This window comes from Mastomys coucha, unplaced genomic scaffold, assembly GCF_008632895.1.
Source record: "Mastomys coucha isolate ucsf_1 unplaced genomic scaffold, UCSF_Mcou_1 pScaffold7, whole genome shotgun sequence".
Classification (NCBI taxonomy): domain Eukaryota; kingdom Metazoa; phylum Chordata; class Mammalia; order Rodentia; family Muridae; genus Mastomys; species Mastomys coucha.
The window spans coordinates 35,725,360-35,738,430 of NW_022196913.1; the positions used below are offsets into that span (position 1 = coordinate 35,725,360).

A 13,071-nucleotide genomic window follows, 5' to 3' on the forward strand; every position below is an offset into this window, starting at 1 on the left:
ATGGCTTCATGACTTGAGATAAGAGAAGCTTGTGTATGTTTTCCACACAAATGGTGGAAAGTAATAAAATAAACTTCAAAGATGCGCTCCCACATAGTTGCAGCCTCAACGCTATTTGCAACAAAAGCAGGAAGAAGGAGGAAGCTGGCGTGGTAGGCATAGGGTCAGAAGTGCACTCTTCCTGGTGCAAGGCCCCTTTCCTTGGAGAATTGACACCGAGTTGGCGCCGGTCCGGAGAGTCAGAGGAGTAGCAGAAGGGGCCTCCTTTCCTGTTTGACACCCGTGCCACTAAAGCCAAGACAAGTTCTAGAGCACAGTTGCCGACAAATGGCGATAAACACGCCTTGCCCTTGCCCTTGCCTCAGGTCCCAAGGAACATACATCCTTTTGTGATTCTTGTTGATTGCTAGACCCGGGCACTGCACGACTGTGAGCTTTGCCCACGTTACAAGACTTCGGAAGAGACTCAAGTGCAGGCAGAGCCGGACACCCCCTCTCGCAAAGCGGTCTCCCCGCAAAAGTATGGGGCGTTGCCTCCTTCCCCCAGAGCCTCCAGCCAGGTATGACAAAATAAAAGTGAAAGTCGGAGGCTGGTTCAGGAACAAGAGGCATGATCAACCAAAAAGAGTCGTAAAATTTCAAGCTCAGGGTTTTTATTTGTTACAAGGGGGAAAGTTGGCCATGGAAAGGAAATAAGAGAAAGGACACGGGAAAGAGGTCAGTGCAAAGGCTGTTCCACGGGGTTTCTGCAGTTCAGTGATTCGATCATTACCAGGGATTTCCTTTCCTAAGAATCCTGGCTCTTGCTGCCAAAAAAACAAGACGCCCGTTGCACGCAGCGCGCCGCGCGCAGCTCAGGAGGGCGGCCAGACCTGTGTAAATCCCAGGCCCTCGACCCAGCCCTTTGAAGTGTCTCTCTGGAGCATCCTAAAGTGTCAGCTCTACCACACAGAGTAGAGCAATCGTCTCCGTGAGTCGACGGTGAAGGAGGGGAGGCGCAGAAACCCACTCGCTGGCCGCGGGAAGCCAGAAGCTCCTTACCTGGGCAGCGGGGCGGGCGGGGCAGCCGCACAGGCGCGCACACACGCGCGCACACCCAAGCCGTGCGCTCGCTCCCTATTGGCGAGAGCGAAAGGGCGGGGCCGGCCAGACCCAAAACAAACAACCTGCGCTCGGGGAGGCTCTGTGGCCGCGCAGCCGCGTGGCCTCGGCCTGATGCTCGCCGTGCGGGGAGCTGCGGCCACCTCGGCCACCTAGTTCCCCCCACCCCCTGGCCGTGGGCGCCTAGGCCCCGCCCCTGTGGAGCCGCCGCAGGGTTATATTGGGCCGGACCGAAGGTGGAGGCGAGATTCTGCTGCGGCCGGTCAGCGCGGACATGCTGCCCGGGAAGCCGGGGGTGGCAAGGCGGCTGCGGGTGCGGCGGCCTCGAAGACTCCTTTCCATGGGCTCTCGAGGCTGAAGCCGTCTTATCCTCCAAAGTAGCGGGTGCTCCAGCAGACGTCAGCTCGGTGCCCGAGACCTAGACATCCAGCGAGGGAACACTTTTGGTCGCCTGGACGGATAGCAGATGCGCCGGCTCTTTCCTCCCAGCACGAAATCCTAAGGCTGGCGTGTCCTGGCCCCTGCTTCTCAGGGTGGCCCCTCATTCCTCGCTTGTCTTCCGCCCAAAGTCTCTAAACCTCGGAGTAAGGGCAGCACTGCACCAATTTCTATTACTCCACTCCTCAGTTCACCCAACACTCAAAACCCCTCCAAAAACAAAAACAAAAACAAAACTATTCCAGCGGAGGAGGACCTTACGGAAAAGCGTCTCTCTCGGAAAGACACAGGAGCGGTCCCTCCCGGGAGAAGACACCCTCCGCGGGCCAACGGGATCGCCACTCCGGGCGCCGCTCGCTTCCTACGACCTCGCAGGAAAGGGGTAACAGTACCGGACTAGAAGCACCAGCGCCGGCATGAAATTGGAGGTGTTCGCCCCACGCGCAGCCCACGGGGACAAGATGGGCAGTGACCTGGAAGGGGCCGGCAGCAGCGACGTGCCATCTCCACTGTCCGCGGCTGGCGACGACTCCTTAGGCTCTGACGGGGACTGTGCGGCCAACAGCCCGGCGGCGGGCAGCGGAGCCCGGGATCTGGAAAGTGGTGGCGGCGGCGGCGAGAGGAATTCGAGCGGCGTGCCGAGCGCCCAAGACGGTCCCGAGGCAACCGCTGGCAGCAGAACGCAGGCCTCCGCGGCAGGGCCGTGCGCGGGCGGCGAGGGCGCGCGCAGCAAGCCGTACACGCGGCGGCCCAAGCCCCCATACTCCTACATCGCGCTCATCGCCATGGCCATCCGCGACTCCGCGGGCGGACGCCTGACGCTGGCCGAGATCAACGAGTACCTCATGGGCAAGTTCCCCTTTTTCCGGGGCACCTACACGGGCTGGCGCAACTCGGTGCGCCACAACCTCTCGCTCAACGACTGTTTCGTCAAGGTGCTGCGCGACCCCTCGCGGCCCTGGGGCAAGGACAACTACTGGATGCTCAACCCCAACAGCGAATACACCTTCGCCGACGGGGTCTTCCGCCGCCGCCGCAAGCGCCTCAGCCACCGGACGACGACGGTCTCCGCGTCCGGGCTGAGGCCGGAGGAAACCCCACCGGGACCTGCCGGGACCCCGCAGCCCGCGCCCGCTGCCCGCTCCTCCCCGATCGCGCGCTCGCCCGCTCGCCAGGAGGAGCGCTCCAGCCCCGCGAGCAAGTTCTCCAGCTCCTTCGCCATCGACAGCATCCTCAGCAAGCCTTTTCGCAGCCGCCGCGACGGTGACCCGGCTCTAGGGGTGCAGCTACCCTGGGGCGCCGCTCCCTGCCCGCCGCTGCGCGCCTATCCCGCGCTCCTTCCCGCGGCGCCCGGAGGCGCCTTGCTGCCGCTTTGTGCCTACGGCGCGGGCGAGCCCACGCTGCTGGCGTCGCGCGGGGCCGAGGTACAGCCCGCGGCGCCCCTGTTGCTGGCGCCCCTCTCCACTCCGGCCCCAGCCAAGCCATTCCGAGGTCCGGAGACCGCCGGCGCGGCGCACCTGTACTGCCCCCTACGGCTGCCCACGGCCCTGCAGGCGGCGGCGGCGGCCTGCGGTCCCGGGCCGCACCTGTCCTACCCAGTGGAGACGCTGCTAGCTTGACAGGAGCACTGAGCTCAGCCAGAGGGGCTAGGGTGGAGTTGGGGGCGCCTTTTGTTGAGGTTGGAATACAGGCTCCAGGGCTGTGCACTTTCCACTTTCCAGAGGGGTAGAGTTTTTTTGTTTTTTTGTTTTTTCAGCTCTCCATCAAATGTGCCTTAAAGTTAAGCATTTTGACCCAAGTGTCTTAACTTAGTCCAGAATAGTTTCCTTTGTCTTTTGTTACAGAGGATCAAAGCCGTTCTTTTCTATTTCTTGGCCAGGCCTGTACTCTCCCGCATAGAGGCTTTCCTCTCCCTCCTACTATTTGCGTTGCACCTTCCATTGATTTATCTCCCCACCCACCCACAAAAAAGTTAAAAAAAAATACATCAGGGAACCACTCCATGGGATAAATGATGACTACTGTTTGGGGTTTTGAGACCCCGCTGGGTGTAAATGTGTGTCTTTCACAGGAGTGACTGAGTGTGAGAGATCTATCAATCTTCCGGTCGTTTTCTCTGCTATCAACCAATGCTTCACTGTGCCAAAAAAAGTGGGGGGGGGGAATGTTGTTGGGTTTTTGTAATTAAATTATTTATATATTTTTGAAACCTGAATTGAAATGTTGCAGGCAACGGCTACAGCTTTATTAGTGGTTACTTAACTGTGGTCTTCTTGGGCCAAGCAATTTCTTTAAAGGAAAAGTTAACATTATGTTTGTGGGGTGCCAGGGACACCACCACGTGAAACCAAGTGTGATTTTTATTTTAATATTATTTGTGTCTGTGTATATACTCGTGTATAAATTTTATGAAGCCCAGGCATACTGCTTGTTTTTTTTTTTTTAAATAAAACTCAAAATTGATCTACAAAACACTTTGTGGTAGTAGATTGGGATTGATATTTTTACCAGTAGCTCCCCCACCCCCAAATGGGTTCAGAGTTGGGCCTCAAAAAAAAAAAAACAAAGCCCTTCATGCTGAGATCAAAATATTTGTGGTTTTATTTTCAGATATTGCTTTACAATGTCTAGGATGGGCCTTCCATTAATAGGGGTCCCTAGACTCAAAGACATTTGGGAGTGAGCACAGCACATACATCTGCTTATCTCTGTCCTCCTAAGAACCTTTAGCAGGCCAGGTGAGCCATGCAAACAGCTTTTGGTCAGGTGGACATTTTCAAGTCAGTTGATTGAAGCTGGAAACTTGATCTTGGCATAAAACTTATTTGACACAGCAAAAATGCCTTCAGGCAATTTTCAGGGCAACTTGAATGGTGGTGTTTTTATCAAAACGAAGCTACCTTCTCTTGAACTAAAATAGTTGCTTGGGTGTGAACACTTTGTGTGGTCATTCCTGCCATCAACTGAGATATTATTTGTAAATAGGACACTGATTCCTTGGTAAATTCAAAAGCAACAGGTCCCTAACAGTTTGTACATTGGAAAAGTCTGAAGCAGTGAGATATTCAGAGTATCTGGGCCTCCCTGACGGACAGAAAGGTGACCTGCGATCTTAACATTTCAAGGAGAAGAAAGCAGTGAGCCTGTTGGAGGATGCTGCTTCTGGGACCTGGATGTAAGAAAACCTTCACGCATTGGGGTTTCAGTATTCGTAAGAGTGATACTAATGGGTTGAATTGTTACAAAAGGTAGACAAAGCTGAAGCAAACCAAGCAGGAAACGGGAGGGCAGGTTCCCCTCGTGGAGATTGTGTTCAACTGCATGCTCCTAGCAAGTTCTCCATGTCTGAGAGCAAGTGTGTGTAGCTTGCACAGCCACCTCTGCTTTCTACCTGACTTCTCTCCAGTTAGGCACGTTATCTGTGCAGGGCACTGCCTGTGTCATGGAAGCTGACGTGGGTGTCTCCATCGGTACTTACTCTTTTTTCTTCAGAGGGTATGTCTTTAGCTGTTCACTAAAATCACTGTTTATATCAAAGAATACAAAACCAATTTAAAAGGGAAAGGTGGGGTTTTAAAATCCCAGCTGTTTCTCCTCCCCTCAAAAGGAAAACACCCCTCCTAATAAACTAAGAGTCAACACGACGCTCCCTCCTAAGCCTTTGTCCCTAGGGACTGAAGGACTTTCAAAGGAATTGTTGAGAGTCCTGGACTGGGAGTGTCTGGTCTCAGCTGGGCTTTTCATTGACAATTCTATATCCTGTATCTTGCAATGTGTTTTTTCTGGGTGCTAGGCTTCCAGGGAGACAACTTCACTGGAGGGGGTGGGGGGCGGTGCAAAAACACTTTTATTTCAGGCCACATGGCTTCGAAATGCAGAGACAGGCCTTCTGTGCTGAAGTTGGTAGGACCAAGTCTGAGCTCAGCAGCTTTGAAGCCTTCAGACCTGTTGACTAATGGTAAACCAAGAGCATCCATTCCGGAGCCTCTGCTGGTTGACTGAGGTGGGCAGGGGAAATCCGCGGCCTCTGCTTCTGAATAAACAGCCTCTGGCTCCTTCTAGAACTGACTCAGACTCTTGACACCCCCACCCCCAATACTCTACAACATACACAAAAGCCAAGCTCCCCACCAGGAAATAAAGATTCTCCTAGCAGCTCAACAAAGCTTCCCAGGGTTAGCCTTGCTGACCTGTGAGCACCCAGAAGTAAAACCTACTGTGTCCACTCTCACCCACTTTGAAGTTTCACAAGTTACATTTTTCTGTCTCTGGGAATGTATATTCACACTCAACATACAAAACAAATCCACAGACTAAGATAAACTCACGTCTTTGGATCTAAGAAAGAACACTTACTATATAAACAAGAAAACAGTGGCCTGAGGGCTGTCTTTAAGTGTCCCACTCTGAGTGACAGATCTAGCTCTAGAACCCAGAGACTGCAACTCACAAGTCAGAATTCTTTCCACAATTATGCAGAGATTTCAGACCCAGACAGACTTTGGCCTGGATTTAGCTGAACTACATGAAATTGTCTCAGCTCACTTTTATGACAAAGATGATCAGATTTCCCAACTGGCAAGTGGTTTCTCTCATTACCAAAAATTTACTCTCTGCTTTTCCCCAAAACTGTCATGCTATTTTATTTTGTTTTGTTTTGTTTTGTTTTGTTTTGTTTGTACAAATTGGCTGCTGGCTCGTTAGAGCAGCACTTCACCCCATTATGCATGCTAGAGCCAGCACTGATTTCCACTCCCTTCTACCGAGTCCCATAGGTACACTCCTGCAGACTGCAAGGAGCAGAATTCTTCTGGGAAAAGAGTGCCTTCAAGGACCTGCCTGTGACCCAGAAGCCCCTCCTAATTGTTTCCCCATACCCAGCTATCAAACAAACATGCAAACAAACAAAAGCCCTCTGTTCTAAATTTAAAAAGAAAGAAAGAAAGTAAACTGTCTCTCCTTTATGTTCAATTTTTAGCTTTAAAAAGCTAACTCAATATATTTACATTCACATTATGGGGGAGGGTCGCTTACTGTCACCAAATGTAAAAGGATTTTGCTTCTCTCGGTTACCATCTTATTGTAATTCTTTTGACCACAATAGCTGAGCTTTGCCTCAGTTCTAGAAATTAGACTCTGAAGAGTCCTTCTGTCATGCTTTCCAACACCACAATATTTCTCTCTTAAGTTACAGACTTTATAGTCCCCTAATGAGACCATTAAACTTTTGTTATGCTTTAACAACATAATTTGTTAATTCTTAATGTTGTCAACAAATGGCCCTAATAAGTATCTTCCAAGAAGATCGTGATCAAAACCATAAAGCAGTAACTTGCCCCAGATTCCAGGATCTCTTTCAACTTGGCAAAGATTCCAGGGTCACGAAGCACTGGCGAGTGTGCCTTTCTCAGCCCATATCTTTTCAGCATTATTAAAATGGGCGAGTGACCAGAAGCAAATGTCCTTCCTATCACTGGCCAAGTCCTGCACAGACTGGAAAAAGAACTGCATCAACCTTGGCTTTGGGAACCTTACATCTAAACATAAACATCCACATGAACCACACTTCCCAGCCTTTCCTAGGCTGCTCTGCTGCTCAGGGAGTTCCGCTTTAAGAACATGCTGTAACCGAGCCTTTTGATCACATCTAGTCTATGATCCAACTAATATACGGATTCATGTGCTGGTTGCTTCTGATAGCCAGTTTCTCACCATTAGGGAAAGGTGGGAAGATTTTGTAATCTGTCTGTTAATGCTCGAGTCTCTCTCTCTCTCTCTCTCTCTCTCTCTCTCTCTCTCTCTCTCTCTCTCTCTCTCTCTCTCTCTCTCTCGCGCGCGCGCGCGCGCGTGTGTGTGTGTGTGTGTGTGTGCCAGGCAAAGCCCACTCAAAAAGAATTCAAACAAAATGCTAAGAAAAGTTACCCTAGGGAAGTAATCATCCAGTAGAGCATCAGCTGGGAGAGTCATAGCGTGAACACTCCCCCACAGTGTCAAAGATGACAGCAAGCATTTCTTTCTTTCTACCCTCAGTCAACTTGGTATCAAGTGCATGTTTCAAAGCATGGCAGCATTGTAAAACATGGATAGAGTTCTCCCAGACATTGCAAAATCTACCAGAGACCACGAACATAGAAAGAGCACTTCCAGCTTGTCGCTCTGACTTGTCACAATGTGCATTTTCAATAATATTTCCTCCCACTGTGATCTTGGTGATCTTGGCTTCTCACTGAAGTGTCAGTTTGGAGAGATGGGCATGAAACGCTGGTATGCTTCTTTGAGGAGGCAAGAGGCAGAAGCTAAGAGACATTGTGCCATTTTCAAGAGACTTCATCAGAAACAAGGTATTTAGGACTCGGACACTAAGCTGAGAGATCAAGTCAGTCCTTCATTTGTTTATTTGAGAGGCAGTCCTCAGGACTACAGAGATGATACAATTTAAGATTACAGTGGGCACTCGGGAGCCTGAAGACATGGAAATACATATGCCCATATGTCTGTATAGATGGAACCAGAAAAAAATGAATCATTAAGTGTGAGAAACCTTAAGGACGATAAATCCTGAAACTAGAGAAGAACCCTAAAGCCAGTCCAAATAATACCTCATATTTAAACCTAGGAAAATATATTCCAAGCTAATTTCTTAGACCCAGGAATAAATGATTAAAGAGGGTTACACAATTGTCCTTACAGAGAGAAATGCTCTGTGGGGAGGGTGCTATTTTTCTGGGGGAACCCAGATTCCCTCTGGTCTCATCTAGTCCTGGAATCCTGCTTTTTCCCTTTCTGGAATGGTTAATGGACAGTTGTTTCCAAAGCTGGACATTACCCCATGTCCCTAGGATACCAAGAAGTGACAATACATCAAACATGGGTGGCCTTAAAGTCTTTCTCCCATGTAGCAGAAAATACTTTGTCCTTTATCAAGGCTGCTCTTGCTCCTGGGTCTAAATCCGATCCTCTGACATTACTGGCACACTGCCAAGCAACCAGAATGCTTCAGGAGGCTTTTATCTTCTTAAAACCATCCTTATCCCAATGGTCTCCTCGGACATTTCAGTGCCCCAGCTGGAGGACGGCAGGTCCCAGAAGCTAGGAGAAGTATAAAGCAGGAGTGGAAATTCAACAGCACACTGTTGAATGACCTGGGAGTGTCATTCAGGGTGCTCACAGATTCAGAGGCATCTCCAAGGCTTTGAAGGGTGACATTTGTGCCCTTTATGACCTTGACACCCTTAAAACGGCCAAATTAGATTGATGATTACAAGGGGGTAGGACAAGGAACCTCTGGGGTGGTGGAACTGACCTCCATGTTCTGTTACTATATACACTGCTGAAACTGAAGTCACATACCTGGGAGTGGGGGTGCAAATTACACCTCAATCACTCCGACTTGAAGATTTGTTCATATGGGAATGGTAATAGTTAAGTTTCTTAGTTACTAAGAGCTAAAGTAAAGGAGATAACCATTCTTCTGTGGAATTCAGTTAACTACAACTTTTTAGGGGGTCTACCTGGAGGAAAGGCAAACTCTCCTGTGCTCCTGAACTTAGACACAGCTCTTCATAGGTTGTCCTGACTTGGAGAAAGCTAGTGCCTTGAGTGTCACTAGTGCCTAGTACTCTTCGATAAGGGAATATGGGCCACAAGCACATATGGGCCACATGCTCTTCAGTGGTATGAGGGCTGAGAAAAGATGGACAGGAACAGAGAGGACAGGTCAAATAAGAAGAAGCACTGTTTCTGAAGAGCATTTAAAAATAAGTGGTTTCCAGGATCTTTCCCATTCCTAGGATACAGCCCAAAGCCCAGAACCCTTAAAGAAAAAATTCATTTAAAAAAAAAAACAACCTGAGCTTAAAGTAACTGGGCTCCAAGACACCCACATATGATCAAGCATGCTTAGCCATCCCCACTTTCAGAAAGCAGTCCTCCTCCATGAAAAAGGGCCTGTGTATGCAGCTCACTGTGTCCTGACCTCACCTGCACTCCAGGGCTGAAATCACAAGTGTCAGAATGCTGGAGCAATGTTGAGCAAACATAACTCTTTTGACCCCTCAGAGAAGTTACACACAGCTAGCAATCTGAAACAGAATAATTATTGGTTGTCTTATTCATTAGATGAACCCTTTTGAGTACTAGCCCCAGGGGAACATTTATAAATGCAATAAAAGACTTCATCACAGTCAAATGCACAAGGATGTGGCTCATTCGAGGTTTTGGCTGAAGCAAACCCACGAGCCTTGGAATGCATGGATGGAGGATCTTGTACTGATGGAGGATGTGTGGAGGACCTTGTTCCTGTTCCTTTCCTGGGCCTGGCATCAGCATCAGCTTCAGAAGCACACTGAGACTTAAGAGTTCACATTGGTAAGACAAACCTGACAATGTTTGTCTTACCAGTCCCCTAAAAGAAAAAAAAAATGGGCTGGTGTTTTTCAAAACGTAACTCCAGTATGACTTGTGGAAAGTGGGGTGTGGCGGCTCTGGTTTTCCTACTATGCTGTGTCCCTGAGCAATGCTGAAGTACCTGAGCTCACAGATTGGGGCCCCAGAACCCTATCTTGCTCAATGAGTCACAGGAAATGAAAACCACTGTATCTTTAGTCATGTTGATTCAAGAGGCGCCAGCCCCCAGCAGGGCTCATGGCAGGTTACTTGCACTGTGAGTCATGAAAGAGAGACAAAAACTCTACCAAAGTCCTTTCATACACTGTACTGTTGGCCTCACCAATCCAAGCCATACCCCCTCCCACTGGAACCAGTTGGCTATACAAGTTTAGATGAATAGCGATTCTACTAAATGGGTTATATGAGAGTAAGTGATATGGGTAGCCACTGCAGTGACTTCCCCTCTTAGCCCTTTGATAATGGCAAAGCCTAGGAGGACCAATGGTCTAGCCTAGGAGGAATCATTATCTTGTGTACCAAACATACTACCTCCACATACCATCTCATACATACTATCTTATCAAGCATACTATCTCATACATAACACAGTTTTCAAAGATAATCGTCATGTTGACAACCTTAAGCTTTGTCTTACATCCCTCACTGGCAGAGGTGCTGGATATGAATGGCATGATCCATGATCCTTCTAGGAATTCAACATAAAGAGAATGGAGAGGATAGATATGTCACAATCTGCCACAGATACATCACAATGGGCTTTCCCTCCCGGTGGCCATTATTCCCAGTGACTAATATTAAAGGGTGTAATTGGGACCAATTTGCTTTCAAATTCCTTGGACAGATAATCTCAAGAGAGAAAGCAAATACAGGATGTGGTAGAGCAGGCAATCTAGCGTAGATTCAGGCACCACAGCAATGAGGGTAGCACAGCGTTGGTTGGGATCAGCTCCACTGCAAACAGGAAGCTCCGCCAACCTCGATCCTGTGACAGCCATTGTCTGGCCCCTCAATCCCCCCACCTCTGCCCCCTTACTCTCTTTGCCCTGTGGGAGGATGAAGCCACACTATCACCTAGCATGCCCAGTAGCCAGACACTGGATTTAGCTGTAAGAAAAGCAGTATGATAAGGAGTATTGGTGCACTCAAACATATGCCCACCAAATCTCTGTTCTGCCAGACTCATGAAGCACACCAATGTGAAAGACTGCTGACATTTTGCTAGAGAAATCTGCACCTCCCTCCAGTATCACCAACTTACTTTCCTAGGGACCAGAAGACCCTTACCCCCTTGGCCAGTAAAGATTAACAATAAGAGTATGTCATCTCTGCCAACAAGTACTGGCTGACAGAAGCCTGATATAGCTGTCTCCTGAAAGGCTCTGCCAGTGCCTGACAAATGCAGAGGTGGATGCTCTCAGACAACAATTGGACTGAACACAAGATCCCCAATGGAGGAGTTAGAGAGAGGACTGAAGGAGCTGAAGGGGTTTACAACCCCATAGATGGAACAACAATATGAACCAACCGGTACCCCCAGAGCTCCCAGGGACTAAACCACCAACCAAAGAGTACACACGGAGAGACCCATGGCTCCAGCTGCATATGAAGCAGAGGATGGCCTTGTCAATCATCAATGGAAGGAGAGACCCTTGGTTCTGTGAAGGCTCTATGCCCCAGTGTAGAGGAATGCCAGGACAGGGAAGCAGAAGTGGGTGGGTTGGTGAGCAGGGGGAGGGGGAATGGGATACGGGGTTTTCAGAGAGGAAACCAGGAAAGGGGATAACATTTGAAATGTAAATAAAGAAAATATCTCATTAAAAAGAAAGGAAAACAAACAAAAAACCAAAAAACAAGAAAAATTAGTATATCATCCCTTCCCTTCCCTTCCTGAGGGATTATTTTAGATGTAGTAGCCTACATCTTCCATGGAGAAAAAGATCCCCAGCCAGCTAGTTGGCAGACAAGCAAGTAGTTATCTAGGAGTGGGGGCAGGAGTGTGGTGGGCTGGCAACTGGCAGGTGCTACAAACAAAGCCACATATCCAAGCCTCCCAGCTTAGGATCTATGACCTGGGGAAGGCCCCAGAAAGAGCTGAGTCAGCCAGTTTCCTGGCCAGGAATAGAGAAGGGATAGGGAGCCAGACTGCATCCTGGGTTGCACCCAAGGACTCCTTGGCAGAGAGATATGCCTACCCAGTCCTCTTTCAGTTGGGGTGCCTTCAGAAGCAAACACTCAGAAAAGAAGCAGGGTATTGGTTAACCTAAAAAACAAAAGGGAAGCAAGCAAGCCTAAAGCGGAAGGAGGCAGGTCCAGAGCAGTTTGCCAAGTCAGATGTCACCAAGAATCTGTACTTCCAGAGCTGAAGGCCACAAGGGCATTCAAGATGGTGTGAGATGTTTGTTGAACAACCACCCCATTAGTAAGTGGGGAATGAGAGGATAATGGCTAAGAAGATAAGAAGACCTGATTCCTTGACATGTCTGAGCTGTCGTGCACTAAGCATGGTGGCTTCTCTCGGTGCCTCCAAGAATAACCCAAAGCAGACACGGCAATGGACAGCAAGCAACAGACCTTCAGTCTTCTGCACAAACAATCCCCTCTCAGTGAAGACTGAGCATCCCCACCAGGCACACTGATTTGGACCACGATCTCTGATTTGTAGTACCTGTCAATACTCAGGGTGCAAAGGTGCCAGTGTCAAGACACCAAGAATGGATGCTCATTTCCGAATATTTGACAGCTAGATCCTGAATGCACTGTTTCTGGATGTGTAACACCCTGGATAGATCACATTGCAGCTACAGTTACCTTGAGAGCTGGTAGGTGCCTACACAAGCTTACCACTAAGACGAGATGGGGTTGCCACGCTACCTCTGGCACCTCAGGTCCTAAGTTATAGGTCTAGTATCACCCTTTGCTATTATCTGGAGATAGATGTCTCTGAAATACATCCGCTGCAATCTGAATCCAAGCCCTGCCTTGCAATAATTGTTGGAACCTTACATTAATTTATGTCACCTCTCTATGCCTATTAGACCTGCTAATAGACCGAAAGTGTTCTTGTAAAGGTGAGGTTGCTATAAGCAAAGTGGATAAAGCTGAGTCTAGCACACAGTGAGCACT

At 49.0% G+C, this 13,071-nt stretch overlaps 1 protein-coding gene and 1 long non-coding RNA gene across 2 annotated transcripts; one reads left to right on the top strand and one right to left on the bottom strand.

The window, feature by feature from the left end:
• The first annotated feature begins 1,191 nt into the window (after nt 1–1,191).
• Nucleotides 1,192–4,013, top strand: Foxq1 (forkhead box Q1). Its single transcript, XM_031359297.1, has one exon. It carries the CDS (start codon nt 1,956–1,958, stop codon nt 3,156–3,158), a length of 1,203 nt encoding a protein of 400 aa, XP_031215157.1. The 5' UTR covers nt 1,192–1,955; the 3' UTR covers nt 3,159–4,013.
• Nucleotides 4,014–7,904: 3,891 nt separating this feature from the next.
• LOC116082083 lies at nt 7,905–10,654 on the bottom strand. The gene is made up of 3 exons (XR_004115163.1): nt 10,566–10,654; nt 9,520–9,620; nt 7,905–8,033 (listed from the first exon to the last, which is right to left on the bottom strand). It is a non-coding gene; the product is annotated as an uncharacterized LOC116082083 (long non-coding RNA).
• Nucleotides 10,655–13,071: the final 2,417 nt, after the last annotated feature.